The 19424-nt window shown below is 39.8% G+C and overlaps 1 protein-coding gene across 1 annotated transcript in view; it reads left to right on the forward strand.

The window, feature by feature from the left end:
• LOC116554863 (solute carrier family 22 member 25-like) overlaps nt 1-19371 on the forward strand; it is a 35568-nt gene extending 16197 nt beyond the window's left edge. Inside the window, exons 3-4 of the mRNA XM_032283059.1 lie at nt 15329-15452; nt 18105-19371. Of these exons, the coding sequence (XP_032138950.1) occupies nt 15329-15452; nt 18105-18224 (244 nt within the window). The 3' untranslated portion in view covers nt 18225-19371. The remainder of the gene's footprint in view (nt 1-15328; nt 15453-18104) is intronic.
• The last annotated feature ends 53 nt before the right edge of the window (nt 19372-19424 follow it).

Genomic DNA, 19424 nt, shown 5'->3' on the forward strand with positions numbered 1-19424 from the left:
TTTTTTTTTTTTTTTTTTTTTTTTTTTGGTCTCCATTTGCTTGATAGATCTTCCTCCATCCCTTTATTTTGAGCCTCTGCATATCCCTGCATGTGAGATGGGTTTCCTGGATACAGCGCAGTGATGGGTTTTGACATTTTATCCAATTCGTAAGTCTATGTCTTTTGATTGGGGCATTTAATGCATTTACATTTAAGGTTAATATTGTTATGTGTGAACTTTACCCTTCCATTTTGATGCTAGCTGGTCGTTTCGCCCATTAGTTGATGCAGTTTATTCATTGTGTCTATGCTCTTTACCATTAGGTACGTTTTTGGAGTGGGTGGTGCTGGTTGTTCCTTTCTATGTTTAGTGCTTCTTTCAGGAGCTCTTGTAAAGCAGACCCTGTGGTGAAGTCTCTGAGCAATTGCTTGTTCATAAAGGATTTCATTTCTCCTTCACTTATGAAGCTTAGTTTGGCTGGATATGAAATTCCGGGTTGAAAGTTCTTTTCTTTAAGTATGTTGAATATTGTCACCACTCTCTTCTGGCTTGTATGGTTTCTGCTGAGTGATCCACTGCGAGTATGATGGGCTTCCATTTGTGGTAACCCGACCTTTCTCTCTGGCTGCCCTTAGCATTTTTTCCTTCATTTCAACCCTGGTGAATCTGACAATTACATGCCTTGGGGTTGCTCTTCTTGAGGAATACCTTTGTGGTGTTCTCTGCATTTCCTGGACTTGAATGTTGGCCTGCCTTGCTATGTGGGTGAAGTTCTCCTGGATAATATTCTGAAGAGTGTTTTCCAGCTTGGATTCCTTCTCTTTGTCACATTCAGGTAGACCTATCAAACATAGATTAGGTCTTTTCACATAATCCCATATTTCTTGGAGACTTTCTTCATTTCTTTTTACTCTTTTTTCTCTAATCTTGACTTCTTGCATTATTTCATTGAGTTGATCTTCAATCTCTGATAACCTTTCTTCTGCCTGGTGAATTTGGCTATTGAAACTTGTGTATGCTTCGTGAAGTTCTTGTGTTGTATTTTTCAGCTCCATCAATTCATTTATATTCCTCTCTAAGCTGATTATTCTTGTTAGTATTTCATCAAACTTTGTTTAACATTCTTTTTTTTCCCATTTATTTATTTTATTGCATTTTAGGTTTTGGGGTACATGTGAAGAACATGCAAGATTGTTGCATAGGTACACACGTGGCAGTGTGATTTGCTGCCTTCCTCCACATCACCTACATCTGGCATCTCTCCCTTGCTATCTCTCCCCAGCTCCCCACCCCAAACCGTCCCTCCCCTATTTCCCCGCAACTGACCCCAGTGTGTAGTGTTCCCCTCCCTGTGTCCATGTGTTCTCATTGTTCAACACCCACCTATAAGTGAGAACATGCGGTGTTTGATCTTCTGCTCTTCTGTCAGTTAGCTGAGAATGATGGTTTCCAGGTTCATCCATGTCCCTACAAAGGACACAAACTCATCATTTTTCACAGCTGCATAATATTCCATGGTGTATATGTGCCCCATTTTTCCTGTCCAGTCTATCATCGATGGGCATTTGGGTTGGATCCAGGTCTTTGCTATTGTAAACAGTGCTGCAATGAACATTCGTGTGCACGTGTCCTTATAGTAGAGTGATTTATAAGTCTTTGGATATATACCCAGTAATGGGATTGCTGGGTCAAATGGAAGTTCTATTTCTAGGTCCTTGAGGAATCGTCACACTGTCTTCCACAACGGTTGAACTAATTTACACTCCCACCAACAGTGTAAAAGTATTCCTATTTCTCCACATCCTCTCCAGCATCTGTTGTCTCCAGATGTCTTCATGATCGCCATTCTAACTGGCGTGAGATGGTATCTCAATGTAGTTCTGATTTGCATTTCTCTGATGACCAGTGATGATGAGCATTTTTTCATATGTTTGTTGGCCTCAAGTATGTCTTCTTTTGTAAAGTGTCTGTTCATATCCTTTGCCCACTTTTGAATGGGCTTGTTAGTTTTTTTCTTGTAAATCTGTTTTAGTTCTTTGTAAATTCTGGATATTAGCCCTTTGTCAGATGGGTAAACAGCAAAAATTCTTTCCCATTCTGTTGGTTGCCGATTCACTCTAATGACTGTTTCTATTGCTGTGCAGAAGCTGTGGAGTTTGATTAGGTCCCATTCGTCTATTTTGGCTTTTGTTGTCAATGCTTTTGGTGTTTTGTTCATGAAGTCCTTGCCTATGCCTATGTCCTGAACGGTTTTGCCTAGATTTTCTTCTAGGGTTTTTATGGTGTTAGGTCTTATTTTAAGTCTTTAATCCATCTGGAGTTAATTTTAGTGTAAGGTGTCAGGAAGGGGTCCAGTTTCTGCTTTCTGCACATGGCTAGCCAATTTTTCCAACACCATTTATTAAACAGGGAATCCTTTCCCCATTGCTTGTTTTTGTCTGGTTTGTCAAAGATCAGATGGTGGTAGATATGTTGTGTTGCCTCCGAGACCTCTGTTCTGTTCCATTGGTCTATATCTCTGTTCTGGTACCAGTACCATGCTGTTTTGATTACTGTAGCCTTGTAGTATAGTTTGAAGTCCGGTAGTGTGATGCCTCCTGCTTTGTTCTTTTTGCTTAGAATTGACTTGGATATGAGGGCTCTCTTTTGGTTCCATATGAAGTTTAAGGTGGTTTGTTCCAGTTCTGCAAAGAATGTCATTGGTAGCTTGATGGGGATAGCGTTGAATCTGTAAATTACGTTGGGCAGTATGGCCATTTTCATGATATTGATTCTTCCTAACCATAAACATGGAATGTTTCTCCATCTGTTTGTGTCCTTTCTTATTTCGTTGAGCAGTGGCTTGTAGTTCTCCTTGAAGAGGTCCTTTACATTCCTTGTTAGTTGTATTCCTAGGTATTTTATTCTCTTTGTAGCAATTGTGAATGGAAGTTTGTTCTTGATTTGGCTCTCTTTAAGTCTGTTATTGGTGTATAGGAATGCATGTGATTTTGGCACATTGATTTTGTATCCTGAGACTTTGCTGAAGTTGCTTATCAGTTTCAGGAGATTTGGGGCTGAGATGATGGGGTCTTCTAGATATACAATCATGTCGTCTGCAAATAGAGACAATTTGACTTCCTCCTTTCCTATTTGAATATCCTTTATTTCTTTTTCTTGCCTGATTGCTTTGGCTAGAACTTCTAGTACTATATTGAATAGGAGTGGTGAGAGACGGCATCCTTGTCTGGTGCCACATTTCAAGGGGAATGCTTCCAGTTTTTGCCCATTCAGTATGATATTGGCTGTGGGTTTGTCATAAATTGCTTTTATTATTTTGAGATACGTTCCGTCAATACCTAGCTTATTGAGGGTTTTTAGCATAAAGGGCCATTGAATTTTGTCAAAGGCCTTCTCTGCATCAATTGACATAATCATGTGGTTTTTGTCTTTGGTTCTGTTTATGTGGCGAATTACGTTTATAGACTTGTGTATGTTGAACCAGACTTGCATCCCCGGGATGAAGCCTACTTGATCATGGTGGATAAGCTTTTTGATGTGCTGTTGCAGTTGGCTTGTCAGTATTTTATTGCAGATTTTTGCATCTATGTTCATCATGGATATTGGCCTGAAGTATTCTTTTCTTGTTGAGTCTCTGCCGAGTTTTGGAATCAGGATGATGTTGGTCTCATAAAATGATTTGGGAAGAATTCCCTCTTTTTGTATTGTTTGGAATAGTTTCAGAAGGAATGGTATCAGCTCCTCCTTGTATGTCTAGTAGAATTTGGCTGCGAATCGGTCTGGACCTGGGCTTTTTTTTGGGTGGTAAGCTCTTAATTGCTGCCTCAACTTCAGACCTTGTTATGGTCTTTTCAGGGTTTCGGCTTCTTCCTGGTTTAGGCTTGGGAGGAGGCAAGTGTCCAGGAATTTATCCATTTCTTCCAGGTTTACTAGTTTATGTGCATAGAGTTGTGTGTAATAATCTCTGATGATGGTTTGGATTTCTGTGGAACCTGTGGTGATATCACCTTTATCGTTTTTTCTTGCATCAATTTGGTTATTCTCTCTTTTCTTTTTTATTAATCTGGCTAGTGGTCTGTCTATTTTGTTGATCTTTTCAAAAAACCAGCTCCTGGATTTGATTTTTTGAAGGGTTTTTTTGTGTCTCTATCTCCATCAGTTCTGCTCTGATACTAGCTATTTCTTGTCTTCTGCTAGACTTTGAGTTTTTTTTATCTTGCTCCTCTAGCTCTTTCAGTTTTGATGAAAGGGTGTCAATTTTTGATCTCTCCTTGCTTCTCATGTGGGCACTTATTGCTATATATTTTCCTCTAGAGACTGCTTTAAATGTGTCCCAGAGATTCTGGTGTGTTGTGTCTTCATTCTCGTTGGTTTCGAAGAACATCTTTATTTCTGTCTTCATTTCATTGTTTATCCAGTCAACATTCAAGAGCAAGTTGTTCAGTTTCCATGAAGCTGTGCGGTTCTGGGTTAGTTTTTGAATTCTGAGTACTAACTTGATTGCACTGTGGTCTGAGAGACTGTTATGATTTCCGTTCTTTTACATTTGCTGAGGAGTGATTTACTCCCAATTATGTGGTCATTTTTAGAGTAGGTGTGATGTGGTGCTGAGAATGTTTATTCTGTGGATTTGGGATGGAGAGTTCTGTAAATGTCTATTAAGTTTGCTTTGTCCAGGTCTGAGTTCAAGTTCTGGATATCCTTGTTAATTTTCTGTCTAGTTGATCTGTCTAATATTGACAATGGGGTGATAAATCTCCCACTATAATTGTGTGGGAGTCTAAGTCTCTTTGTAAGTCATTAAGAACTTGCCTTATGTATCTGGGTGCTCCTATATTGGGTGAGTATATATTTAGGATCATTAGCTCTTCTTGTTGCATTGATCCTTTTACCATTATGTAATGTCCTTCTTTGTCTCTTTTGATCTTTGTTGCTTTAAAGTCTAATTTGTCAGAGATCAAAATTGCAACTCCTGCTTTTTTTGCCCTCCATTTTCGTGGTAAATCTTCCTCCATCCCTTTATTTTGAGCCTACGTGTATCCTTGCATGTGAGATGGGTTTCCTGGATACAGTACACAAATGGGTTTTGGCTTTTTATCCAATTTGCCAGTCTGTGTCTTTTGATTGGGGCATTTCATCCATTTACATTTAGGGTTAATATTGTTATGTGTGAATTTGATACTGCCATTTTGGTGCTAGCTGGCTGTTTTGCCCATTACTTGATGCAGATTCTTCATTGTGTTGATTCTCTTTACCATTCGGCATGTTTTTGGAGTGGCTGGTACCGGTTGTTCCTTTATATGTGTAGAGCCTCTTTCAGGAGCTCTTGTAAAGCAGGCCTGGTGGTGACAAAATCTCTGAGTGCTTGCATGTTCCCAAAGGATTTTATTTTTCCTTCACTTATGAAGCTTAGTTTGGCTGGATAGGAGATTCTGGGTTGAAAGTTCTTTTCTTTAAGGATGTTGAATATTGGCCCCCACTCTCTTCTGGCTTGTAGGGTTTCTGCTGAGAGATCTGCTGTGAGTCTGATGGGCTTCCCTTTATGGGTAACCCGACCTTTCTCTCTGTCTGCCCTTAGTATTTTCTCCTTCATTTCAACCCTGGTGAATCTGACGATTATGTGCCTTGGGGTTGCTCTTCTTGACGAATATCTTTGCGGGGTTCTCTGTATTTCCTGGACTTGAATGTTTGCCTCCCTTGCTAGGTTGGGGAAGTTTTCCTGGATAATATCCTGAAGAATATTTTCCAGCTTGGATTCATTCTCTTCGTCGCATTCAGGTACGCCTATCAAACGTAGATTAGGTCTTTTCACATAGTCCCATATTTCTTGGAGACTTTGCTCATTCCTTTTTACCCTTTTATCTCCTTTCTTTCCTTCCCGTTTTATTACGTTGAGTTGATCTTCGACCTCTGATATCCTTTCTTCTGCTTGGTCAATTCGGCTGTTGATACTTGTGCATGTTTCGTGAACTTCTCGTGTTGTGTTCTTCACCTCCATCATTCACTTATATTCCTTTCCGTTTTGTCCATTCTCGTTAGCATTTCGTCAAATCTTTTTTCAAGGTTCTTAGTTTCTTTGCATTGGGTTAGAACATGTTCTTTTAGTTCACAGAAGTTTCTTACTACCCACCTTTTGAAGTCTGATTCTGTCACTTCATCACACTCGTTCTCCATCCAACCTTGTTCCCTTGCTGGTGAGGAGTTGTGATCCATTGTAGGAGAAGAGATGTTCTGGTTTCAGGTGTCTTCATCATTTTTGCACTGGTTTCTTCCCATCTTTATGGATTTATCCACCTGTCATCTTTCTAGTTGCTGGCTTTCAGATTGGGTCTCTGAGTGGACGTTCTGTTTATTGATGATGAGGTTATTTCTGCTTTTTAGTTTTCCTTCTAACAGTCTGGCCCCTCTGCTGTAGGTCTGCTGAGGTCCTCTCCAGGCCCTGCTTGCCTGGGGATCACCTGCAGCAGCTGCAGAACAGTAAGGGTTGCTACCAGTTTTCTTCTTCTCCTATCTTTGTCTCAGGATACCCGCCAAGTGTCTGTCTGATCTCTCCTTTATGAGGTGGATATATACAGGGGTCAGGGAGCTGCTTGAGGAGACAGTTTGTTCTTTACAGAAGCTCAAATACTGAGCTATGAGCTCCGTTGTTCATTCAGAGCTGCTGGGCAGGTACGTTTATGTCTGCTGCAGCAGAACTCATAAACCGCTTTTTGTTCCCAGGTGCTTTGTCCCAGGGATTTAGGGCTTTATGAGTTTCCGTTGTGCTACTTCCTTTTTTTTTTTCCTTCAGAGCTGCCCTGCCCAGCAAGGAGGCAGCCTAGTCACTGTCTTCCTGCAGAGGCTTTCCTGAGCTGCTGTGGGCTCCGCCCAGCTGCTGTGTGATCTTCCCTGCAGTCCTGTTTATATGGGTGTAGTTAGAACTGCCTTGGCAATGGTATTGGTGGACTCTGTATTGGAGGACTCTCTCTGTAGTGGCGGGTTGCCTTGGCAACGGCAGGCTGCCTCAGCAATGGTGGGTTGCCTTGGCAACGGCGGGCTGCCTCAGCATTGGCTGACTACCTCTTTAGTTTTGGAGTGCCTTGGTAATGGCGGACGCCCCTCCCCCACAGAGCTGGACCGTCCTGGGTTCAGCTGCACTTGCTGTGAAACTCTCAATCCAGAGAGTTTCTGATTGCTGTTCTTTTATGGGGGTGGGACCAGCCAAGCCTGATCACCTGGCTCCTTGCCTCAGAGTGTTTTTTTATTTTTTTTAGGTTGGTGTTCCAGTCGCCTGTTGAAGAGGCACCGGGATCTGTTTGTTTTCCCATGCGACGACCCGCTGCGCTGGTTTAAACAGTGGCACTGAGATTCGTGGCGCTTTTTTTTACCTGGAATCTGCTGTCCTGGTTCCCTGTTCAGTCCCCCTTTTAAACAGATGAATGGGTAACTTCCCGTGGCTCCAATCACCAGCCAAAAGGGCACCCAGACCAGTGTATTTTGTACGGAGAACCGCTGTGCCAGGGTGCTGACAAAGCAGCCGTGCGGGGCAAAGCAGCCATGCCAGCCGACGCAGCCACACTGGAGGAAACAGCAGCACTGGCAACCCGTGGGGCTCCTCAGCCTGGGAATTTCCTAGTCTGTGGGCAATAAAAAAGGGGCGTCCAGTCACCCTCTGCACTTTCACTGGGAGCTGCAATCCTGAGCTGTTCCTAAACGGTCATCTTGGATCGATCGCGCTGGGGTCGTTTGTTTTTCTATTGAAATTTTGATTAACTTCCTTATAGATGCTGGATATCAGAGCTTTATTGGATACATAGTTTGCAAAAATTTTCTCCCATTCTGGAGGTTGTCTGTTTACTCTGTTGATAGTTTCTACTGTGCAGAAGCTCTTTAATTTATTTAGATGCCATTTGTCAATTTTTGCTTTGATTGCACTTGCTTTGAGTGTCTTCATCATAAAATCTTTGCCTGTGCCTGTGTCCTGAATGGTATTGCCTAGGTTGTCTTCCAGGGTTTTTATAATTTGGGATTTTACATTTAAGTCTTTAATTTATCTTGAGTTAATTTTTATATATGGTGTAATTAGGGAGTTCAGTTTCAGTCTTCTGAATATGGCTAGCCAGCTATCACAGCACCATTCATTGCTTGTTTTTGTCAGTTCTGTTGAATATTAGAGAGTTGTAGGTGTTTGGTTTTATTTCTGTGTTCTCTATTCTGTTCCACTGGTCTATGTGTTGTTTTTGTACCAGCACCATGCTGTTTCAGTTACTGTAGCCCTGTAATATAGTTTGAAGTTGGGTAGCATGAATACATGCCTCCAGCTTTGTTTCTTTTGCTTAGAATTGTTTTGGCTATTCAGGCTCTTTTTTTGTTTCAGTTGTATTTTAAAATAATTTTTCCTAGCTCTCTGAAGAATCTCAATGGTAGCTGAATAGGAGTAGCATTGAATCTATAAATTGCTTTGGGCAATATGACCACTTTAACAATATTGACTCTTCCTATTTATGAGCATAGAATTTTTTCTGTTTGTATCATCTCTGATTTCTTTGAGCAGTGGTCTGTAGTTCTCCTTGTAGAGATATTTCATCTCATTAGTCAGCTGTATTCCTAGGTATTTTATTCTTTTTGTGGCAATTGCGAATGGGAGTTCACTCATTATTTGGCTCTTGGCTTGGCTGTTAGTGTATAGGAATGCTAGTGATTTTTACACATTGATTTTGTATCCTGAGGCTTTGATGAAGTTGTCTATCAGCTTGAGAAGCTTTTGGACTGAGACTATGGAGCTCTCTCAATATGGGACACGTCATCTATGAACAGGGATAGTTTGACTTTCTCTCTTCCTATTTGGATGCCCTTTATTTCTTTCTCTTGCCTGATTGCCCTGTCCAGGAATTCCAATACCATGTTGAATAGGAGTGGTGAGAGAGGGCAAACTTGTGTCAGTTTTCAAGAGGAAAGCTTCCAGCTTTTGCCTATTCAGTATTATGTAGTCTGTGGGTTTGCCATAGATAGCTTTTACTATTTTGAGATATGTTTCTTTAATCGCTCATTTATTGACAGTTTTTAACATTAATGGATGTTGAATTTTATTGAATGCCTTTTCTGCATCTCTAGAGATAACCATGTGCTTTTTGTCTTTAGTTCTGTCTATGTGATTAATCACATTTATTGATTTGTGTATATTGAGCCATCCTTACATCCCAGGGATAAAGCCTACTAGATCGTAGGATTTATCTAGATCATGTTGGATAAGCTTTTCAATGTGCTGCTGGATTCTATTTGCCAGATTTTTTTGAGGATTTTTGAATTGATATTTATCAAAGATATTGGCCTCGAGTTTTCTATTTTTGTTGTGTCTCTGCCAGGTTTTGGTGTCAGGATGATGCTGCCCTCATAGAATGAGTTAGGGAGAAGTTCCTACTCCTCAATTTTCTGGAATAGTTTTGGTAGGAATACTACCAGCTCTTCTTTGCACATCTGGTGGAATTCCGCTGTGAATCCATCTGGTCCTGGACTTGTTTTGATTGGCATGTGTGAGAAACAAACTCAGCCGACCAAACTGAAAGAATGGACTCAGAGACCTGGAGAACAGCAGAAGTGAGACTTTTAAGCCAATTCGAGGCACTTTGTCTTGGAAATAGGCTACTCTATACATTATTTTTTTCAGTAGGCTATTTATTACTGCCTGAATTTCGGAGCTTGTAATTGGTCTGTTCAGAGATTCAAATTCTTCCTGTTTCAGTCTTAGGAGGGTGTATGTGTCCAGGAATTTGTCCATTTCTTCTAGATTTTCTACTTTATGTGCATAAAAGTGTTCATAATATTCTGGGGGGTTTTTTTGTTTGTTTCTTTGTTTGTTTGTTTTTGCCACCTTCCTGTTCATTTGCATCTCTGATAGTTTTTTGTATTTCTGTGGGGTCAATAGTAATATCCCCCTTGATGTTTCTGATTGTGTTTATTTGAATCTTTTCCTTTTTCTTCGTTAGTCTAGTTAGGGGTCTGTTTTATCAATATTTTCAAAAAATGAATCTTCTGGATTAGTTGATCTTTTGAATGGTTTTTTGTGTCTCAATCTCCTTCAGTTCAGCTTCAATTTAGATTATATCTTGTCCTCTACTTTGGGATTTATTTGCTCTTGTTCTATAGTTCTTTCAGTTGTGATGTTAGGTTGTTAACTGGAGATCTTTCTAACTTTTTGATGTGGGCATTTAGTACTATAAATTTCTGCCTTATCACTGCCTTAGCAGTGTCCCAGATATGATGGAATGTTGTATCTTTGTTCCCATTAGTTTCAAAGAACTTCTTGATTTCTACTGTAATTTTCTTATTTATCCAAGTCATTCAGGAGCAGGTTACTCAATTTTCATGTAATTGTATGGTTTTGAATGAATTTCTTGTCTCCGTTTCTAACAGGATTGTGCTGTGGTTTGAGAGACTGTTACGATTTCAGTTATTTTGCATTTGATGAGGAGTGTTTTACTTCTGATTATGTGATTGATTTTAGAGAATATGATATGTGGCAATGAGAAGAATGTATATTCTATTGGTTTAGGTGGAGGACTCTGTATATATATATATATATATATCAGGACCATTTAATCCAGTGCTGATGTCAGGTCCTGAATATCTTTATCAATTTTCTGTCTTTATGATCTGTCCCATATTGTCAGTGGGGTGTTGTAAAGTCTCCTACTATTATTGTGTGGGAATCTGTCTTGTTGAATGTCTCTAAGAACTTGCTTTATGAATTCGGGTGCTCCTGCATTGGGTGAATATATATTTAAGATAGATCTTCTGTTGAATTGAACCCTTTACCATTATGCAATGCCTTCTTTATCTTTTTCTTTTTTGTCGGTTTAAAGTCTGTATCATCAGAAAGTAGGATTGCAACCCCTGGTTTGTTTGTTTGTGTGGTTTTTTTTTTTTTTTTTTTGGCTTTTTTATTTAATTGGTTGATTTTTCTCCATCAGTTAACTTTGAGCCTGTGTGTTATTGCATATGAGATGGATCTCTTAAAGACAGCACACCAATAGGTCTTGGTTTTTTTTATCCAGCTTTCCACTCTGTGTCTTTTAACTGGCGCATTTAGCCTGTTTACATTTAAGGTTAATATTGTTATGCGTGAATTTGATCCTGCCATTTTGATACTAGCTGGTTGTTTTGCCCATGAATTGATGCAGTTTCTTCATTGTGTCAATGGTCTTTATAATTTTGTACATTTTTCCAGTGGCTGGTACTGGTTGTTCCTTTCCATGTTTAGTGCTTCCTTCAGGAGCTCGTGTAAGGCAGGCCTGGTGGTGACGAAATCTCTCAGCAATTGCTTATCCATAAAGGATTTATTTCTTCTTCATTTATGAAGCTTACTTTGGCTGGATATGAAATTCTGGGTTGAAAGTTCTTTTCTTTAAGGATGTTGAATATTGGCCCCCACTCTCTTCTAACTTGGAGGGTTTCTGCCAAGAGATCCGCTGTGAGTCTGATGGGCTTCCCTTTGTGGGTAATCCTATCTTTCTCTCTGGCTGCCCTTAGCATTTTTTTCCTTCATTTCAACCCTGGTGAAACTGGCAATTATGTGCCTTGAGGTTGCTCTTCTTGAGGAATGTCTTTGTGGCATTCTCTGTATTTCCTGGATTTGAATATTGGCCTGCCTTGCTAGGTTGGGGAAGTTCTTCTAGATAATATCATGAAGAGTGTTTTCCAGCTTGGATTCATTCTCCCCATCACATTTAGGTACACTGATCTAACATAGATTAGGTCTTTTCACATAATCCCATATTTCTTGGAGGATTTGTTCATTTCTTTTTCCCCTTTTTTCTCTAATCTTGCCTTCTCATTTTATTTCATTGAGTTGATCTTCAATCTCTGATATCCTTTCTTCTACTTGATTGATTCGGCTATTGAAACTTGTGCATGCTTCATGAAGTTCTCATGCTGTGTTTTTCAGCTTCAATAAGTCATTTATGTTCTTCTCTATGCTGGTTATTCTAGTTAGCATTTTGTCTAACCTTTTTTCAAGGTTCTTAGTTTTTTTGCATTGGGTTAGAACATGTTCCTTTAGCTCAGAGAATTTTGTGTTACCCACCTTCTGAAGTCTGCTTCTGTCAATTTGTCATTCTCCATCCAGTTTTGTTTCCTCGCTGGTGAGGAGGTGTGATCCTTGGAGGAGGAGAGGGGTTCTGTTTTTTTTGTGATTTCCTTTTTGCACTGGTTTCTTCCCATCTTCATGGATTTATCTACCTTTGATCTTTGAAGTTGGTGACTTTCAGATGGGGTTACTGTGTGAATGTGCTTTCTGTTGATGTTAAAGCTATTTCTTTCTGTATTTTAGCTTTCCTTCTAACAGTCAGGCCCCTCTGCTGCAGGACTGCTGGAAGTCCACTCCAGATCCTGCTTGCCTTGGAATCACCTGCAGGGGCTGCAGAACAGCAAGGATTGCTGCCTGTTCTTTCCTCTGGTAGCTTCATCCCAGAAGGGTACCCGCCAGATGTCAGCCAGAACTCTCCTGTATGAGGTGCCTTTTTGGATATATGAGGGTCAGGGAGCCACTTGAGGAGGCAGTCTGTCCCTTATCAGAGCTCAAGTACTGTGCTGGGATCTCCATTGCTCCCTTTAGAGCTGCTAGGCAGGGACATTTAAGTCTGCTGCAGCAAAACTTACAACCACCCTTTTTCTCAGTTGCTCTGTCCCAGGAAGGTGGGGCTTTATTTATAAGTCCCTGATGGGCTGCTGCCTTTTTTCAGAGATTCACTGCCCAGCAATGAGGGAGTCTAGTCACAGTCTGCCTGCAGAGGCACTTCTGAGCTGCGTGGGCTCCATACAGCTGCTGTGTAAATTTCTTTGCAATTTTGTTTACATAGATAAGGTTAGAACTGCTTCAGCAATGGTGGACACCCTTCCCCCCACCAAGCTCGACCATCCCAGGCCAAGCTCAAACTGCTGTGCTGGCTGCTAAAATCTCAATTCAGAGGGTCTCAGTTTGCTGGGCTTTTTGGGGGTGGGACTGACCTGCCGAGCCAGCTCACTTGGCTCCCTGCCTTCAGCTCCCCTTTTTTCAGGGGAATGGGCAGATCTGTCTTGTAGGCATTCCAGGCACCAGCTAAAATGGCCACTCAGATTTGTGCTGGAAATCTGTGGTGCTTGTTATCCCAGTGGGAATCTCCTGGTCTGTGGGCTGTAAAGACTGTGGTAGAAGCACAGTATCTGAACCAGAGTACTGGAGTGGCTGGAAAAGTCCCCAATGGCCTCTGTGGGGTAGGAGTAGGGGGTCTTCTGGTCTGTTACACTTCTCAGGTGAGGCAGCGCCCCACCCTGCCTCGGTTTGTCCTCCTTGGGCTACACTCAATGTCCAACCAGTCCCATTGAGATGAACCTGGTACCTCAGTTGGAAATGCAGAGATCACTCGCCTTCTCTGTTGCTCTCACTGGGAATTGTGCTCCAGAGCTGTTCCTATTCAGCCATGTTGGCAGAAGTCTCTTCAGTGTGTTTTTGTAATGGCTGGTGATGGTCTTTCCTTTCCGTATTTAGTGCTTCTTTCAGGAGCTCTTGTAAGGTGGGTCTAGTGGTAATGAATTCCCTCAGCATTTGCCTGTCTGAAGAGAGATCTTATTTCTCCTTTACTTCTGAAGTTTAGTTTGAAATATGAAATTCTGGGTTAGAATTTCTTCTATTTAAGAATCTTAATTATTGGTCCCCAATCTCTTTTTCCTTGTAGGGGCTTCAGCTGAGAGGCCCACTGTTACTCTGATGGGCTTCTTTTTGTAGGTAACCTGGCCTTTCTCTCTAGCTGCATTTAACATTTTTTCTATTATTCAACCTTGGAGAACCAGGTTATTATGGGTCTTGAGGATGATCTTCTTGTGAAGTATCTTACTGGAACTCAGCATTTCCTGAATTTGAATGTTGGCCTCTGTAGCTGAGTTGGGAAACTTCTTATGGAAGATATCTTGAAATATGATTTCCAAGTTGGTTCCATTCTCCCAATCTCATTCAGATACATCAATTAGTTGTAGATTCAGTCTCCTCTGTTTTTTTTATTCTTTTTTCTCTATTCTTATCTAACTGTCTTATTTCACAAAAGCAGTCTGCAAGCTGACATTCTTTCTTCTGCTTATTCTGCTTGTAATACTTGTGATTGCATTATGAAATTCTTGTAGTATGTTTTTCAGCTCTATCAGGTCAGTTACATTATACTCTATACTGGCTCTTTTTTCTGTCAGCTCCTTTATTCCTATCCATATTCTGAATTCTGCTTCTGTCATGTCAGCCATCACTACTGAGTTTTTATTTTCTAAACCAATAACCCATGAGCAGGACATAGCAATGAATCATTGCCTGGTAGTTATTCATGTTCCTGGCCATCCTTGCCTCAACAAGTATTGTGTAAACAGAAATATTACAAAAATATCTTTCCCAATAGAAGAAAATGTTTGAGTAGATATCCTTAATTGTGATCTATATTTATATGTACATCCCTAGAAAGAAATTTGTGATGAAGTTTCAGATGGTTTTCATTGTTGCAGGTGACATTGATGACAGGAAGGGACAGCAAATTTAATTCTATACATTTCTAAGAAATGCATGATTGCTCCAGTTAAAAACATAAAGGCAAAATGAAAAATTTACATCTTGTCCTGTGCTCTCTTTCTTCTATTTACTTTACAAACCCTAATGTATGGTTAACTATACCCCTTCCCTTAACAAGACCAGCTCAGTGGAGGAGGCCTATTTGGTCTTTACCTCAGAGAGATAATTACAGATTTAATACACAGAGAAAGTTCAGATAGATAAAAAGATAAGTGTACTCCCTGTCAGGCTCATCCATTAGTTCATCTTATCTCTGTAACAACCATACATGGTAACATTGTTCCATTTACATAGATGAGCAAACTGAGGAAGATTTAGGTAAGTGACTTGTTAATATATCCAGTTTTGATCATAGATGGTATGACCAGAAATGAGTCTAGTCTCTATGAGACCTCAAGCATACATCAATTATTTCAGGGTCTTTAGGAAAAAGAACACATTATGAATTAACACTTGTTATTCCCTTACTAGGACCTTGTCAGGCATCTGTACAAGTGATGGTTCCTTATGCTTCAGCATCAGGAGCTCCAAGATAAATTTGCTGAATAAGAAGGATGTCAATATGACTCCAAGTGTTTATTCCCACCAGTGAATGTGTAGTGCATAGAGGGTCATCCTTACATTTTCCTGGTGATGGCACAAGAGAATGTAAGCTTTTATTTCCTGGAATAACCAAACAAGAGGTGGATACTAGCTTGGAGAGAAAGGCATCTCAAAATGAATGTTATGTGAAAAAATGAATAAGTAGTGGTTGGCTGCATCTCTGTCCTCTTGTTTGCTCAGGTGGCTGGCAGAGTCTGCTCGGTGGCTCATTATTAACAACAAACCGGAGCAAGGCTTAAAGGAGCTTAGAAAAACTGCACACGGGAATGGAATCAAGAATGCTGAAGACATCCTAACCATGGAGGTGAGCAGGGTGAGAGCTAGATATGGGATGTTGGGAAGACATAACTTGTCATTTATACTTGTCAGTGTTCATAAGGTGAATAAGGGAGAGAAACACAAACATAGTTAGTTATGAGTTGTCTCATCTCACTATCATTCTCAATGGGTATCAACACTGGGTTAACATATTGAAAGAGAATATGCTGTTGCTGAAAGGATGGGACACAGATATTTGAGTCAACAGAGACAGAGGCACAGAGTATTAACAATACAAATTTTGCGTTGGACTGCCTCTAACTCTATAATAGAAAGTAACCTAAACTAGTTCATTCATTCCCAGTTATTATTCTGTTACCTTCTTTCAGGGTAGTAAGGACAGAGAAAGGAAGTGTTAGTGGGCAAACAGAAGAGAACATAAGGAGGTTCGCTTATTTGTTCACTCTGTCATACATTCTTCCATTCAAGATCTATTTAGTGAGTGCCTACCTATTCCAGATTCCATTCTTTCTTGGAAATATGACAGTGCCAACACCAGTCCAAATCTATATTTGTGTTGAGTTTCTTCTACTAACTACAAGTTTGTAAAGCATGACTAAGTGAAAATGCCTGGGAGAAGTCTTTCCCTTTTTCCACCCCAGAGATTGAAGACAAATACTGCTGTTGATTATTAAGTCATGCTCCATGTCATGAACACATTTAAAGTATTTGTTGAAAAAATATAGTATGCCACAAATGGTATTAGATCATGAATGACAGAGTAAATCATGGTTACAGCCTGAATGAAGCTTTTACTTTAATATGAAAGAGGAGAGTTAATGGACATATTTAAATCTAAGTGTTGGAAACCATAAAGGTATAGAAAGAATGTTAATGAAGACAAGAAAAATACATTTTACTTTATTTGACTGAAACAGAAGAGGACTAGGAGCTAGTCAATCAGAGAGAAGGAATAAAACATCTCTTAAGACATGGTCAATGATGTATCTGATGGAACTTAGTCCCAGAAGAAAGCAGAGGTCTTTTGGAAGGAGATTTCAAATAAGAAGCCTGAAAATGTTCTTGCAAGTTAATGTTCAACTGATGATGGCAGGAAGAAATAAATATTTTACCAAAGATCAATCCATTACAGAGATAATATCACAGGGCACCCCAATATAATGGTGCAAATATTCACATAGCTTTTTTAAGAAAAGGAAATGAAGTTAGATGAAACTGAACGTCATTTCTAGACTGCATCTATATATATATATCAAAGTAATTCTTTTGGGGCAACTAAATTCTCAGGTACTACCTGTGGTTTTACACACACACCTAGCATGTGACCTACAAGGTTCGCCCAATATAGAGAATGAAAGCTATTCTTACAAAAGTTCAGGGAGACTAAAGAAAACAACAACAACAGCTAAGTGTTATGAAAAACAATGGAATCAAAAAAATAACAATGCATTATCAAAGTGAATGGAAACTGACTGTCCCCTCAACACCCAGAAGAAGAAGGAGAGTGTTCCTCAAAAGGAGAAATTGAAATTTGGTTTAGGAAGCAGATTCTATGCATTAATGGGTACCTAATGTTGTGTTAACTTGTTTTTTTTTTATTTTGTAAGTATTATCCATATATGTGTGGTCTTATTCCTGTTTAAACCTTCTGACAGACTGCCTAACAAAACTGCTCTTGGCAACACTTCTAGCCTAATGCCAATCCACTTTATATCAATATCAATCCATTGATCAGTCAGTTTTAGGGGTCAGGGAGCCCAATACATAGCATTCATCTCCTATGCCCAAATCACACATAACTGAGAGATAGTTAAAGGGTTCAGAAACATGGAGATCAAAAATTTTAGCCTTTATAATACTGTGAAAACTGGAATAGAAGACATGACTTTACATACCTACCCTCAACAGGATTTCTAACACTTCATCCCAGAATCAACCTCATTCAACAGTCAAAGGTTTTCCCACAGGTGCAGAGCCTAACCTGACAAATATAGGATGTTGCCCAGAAGGCAGATTTCAATGCAATCTCTTTATAAAGGTGTTCTGAACACTACAGCATGCCCATTTCATTCTCTTACACTCACCAACAATTGCATAGTCTTCCAAGGGAAGCTGAGTGGTATGTAGAGAGGGGTCAAGATCATCCCTGTTGAAACTTGTTCCTCATGGAAGCATAAGGGTTAGGAAGAAAGTACCCCACTCCCAAGCCTCCAGTATTTCTGAGACAAGAAGTGAATTAAATTCTTTCAAGAAATTTATCTCTTTCCTGAGACAGACAAACTGTTTTTCACCAAGGGCAGTTCAGCTGAGAAAAACTGAGCTGACAACCAGGTCTTTGGGGCCCATCTGGTATAAAGGGAGCTTGGGACTATGATCCAAGTAACTTCAATTTTTTCCCCATCATGATCTGAATCTCTAACCTACATATCCTTTTCAATGCTCTGCTGCCAATTAAATCTCGTCTAAAATAGCCTTGATACATAATTTCCCTGAGGCTTAACACTCTAATCCAACTTTCATATCATTTTAAATTTGCCATTGCAATTTTAAGGTATGTATTTTCTCCTAGATAGAAAGGTGTGTCATCTATCATGTCATCTGTTGGCTGACAAGTCCTCTTACAATGCCTACCATGTTGTGACAGCCGAACAATTTGTTGCTTCTGCTGTTGTTGAAGGTTTTGAGATCCACCATGAAGCAAGAACTAGAGGAAGCACAGAAAAAATATTCTCTTGGTGAATTGTTCCACATGCCCAATATATGTAAAAGAATCTGTATCCTGTCCTTTTGGAGGTAAGTTTCATGCAGTGTGTGAGGAATGTTAGAGGAGCTATAAATCCATTTCTTATTTTAAGTGGTAAAACATGTTGAAGGGAAAGATTTTGGGGATAAAATATGATAAATCCATAAAGAAAACTGCTATTTTTAAAGGTGGAAAAAGGGTTGTGAAAAGATTGACACAAAATTAATTGTACAATGATTTCTGTTTATAACATCATTCTACAAAGCTGATCACTAGAGACTTATGCTGAGAACTTCAATTACGGTATAGGTTTGGGCTCAAAGTTTCTTCATTTGTTTTCATTTTAATTTATGTAAATTGTAAACAGCAAATTATAAGAATGTATACAGATCAATGAATATTTCCATTTATTAATATCTAACCACCACTCAGATCAAAGTACAGAAAAAACTCTAAAACACTAGGAGATGATCACATGTTTAGCAGAATGACATAACAGAAAATTCTACCCCTTAATCCCACACAGAAACACTGATTTACCAATGACTGGACAAAAATACTTCCATGGGAATTCCAAAATTGAGGTAAGACATTGTAATGCCCAGTTGAGCATGAAACCAAAAACAGGCATTGAAATGGGCAAGAAGAGTAATGTCAGTTAATACATGACAGACCCTTCCTAAAGTTGTTACAGCTCATGCCAAGAGAAGACACCCTGGTCTATGACTTTTCCCTCAGAGGGAAGGAGAGAGTAGAGCATTCATCCACACCTTGGCCTTTGGACACACTGTGTGAAGAACAGGTGTCTGTCTCCCCTCACCCAGAGCACTGATGGAACTGGCATATTTGGATGCCTGGGGTCACTGAAGACAAAGTGAGTACAAAAGCTGTGACTTACACAGCTCAGTGTAATGAAAAGAAGATACACAACTTGAGATTTCTCCCTCTGGAGGAAGAGGAGTTCAGTATGTGTCTGATACACTGATCTTCCAGGGAGATGCCCAAGAAATTAGTTTCTTTCTTTCCCAACCATTATGCAAGTAGGACCCCACACACTCTACATGTCTCAGAACTACTGAGAACAAAGAATATCTGGATGTCAAGATGATGCATCAGAGGACTCATGGTATGGCAGAGACAAAGCAAGAGATTACCCGTTCCTGAAAATCAGAAACCAGGAAATCCAACTAATTAGGAATCTACACACAACAAATACAGAGAAGACACTTTCTTTTTTTTTTTTTTTTTTTTTTT

The sequence above is a fragment of the Sapajus apella genome, unplaced genomic scaffold (genome assembly GCF_009761245.1).
Source record: "Sapajus apella isolate SASKATOON/1434 unplaced genomic scaffold, GSC_monkey_1.0 scaffold14, whole genome shotgun sequence".
Classification (NCBI taxonomy): Eukaryota; Metazoa; Chordata; class Mammalia; order Primates; family Cebidae; genus Sapajus; species Sapajus apella.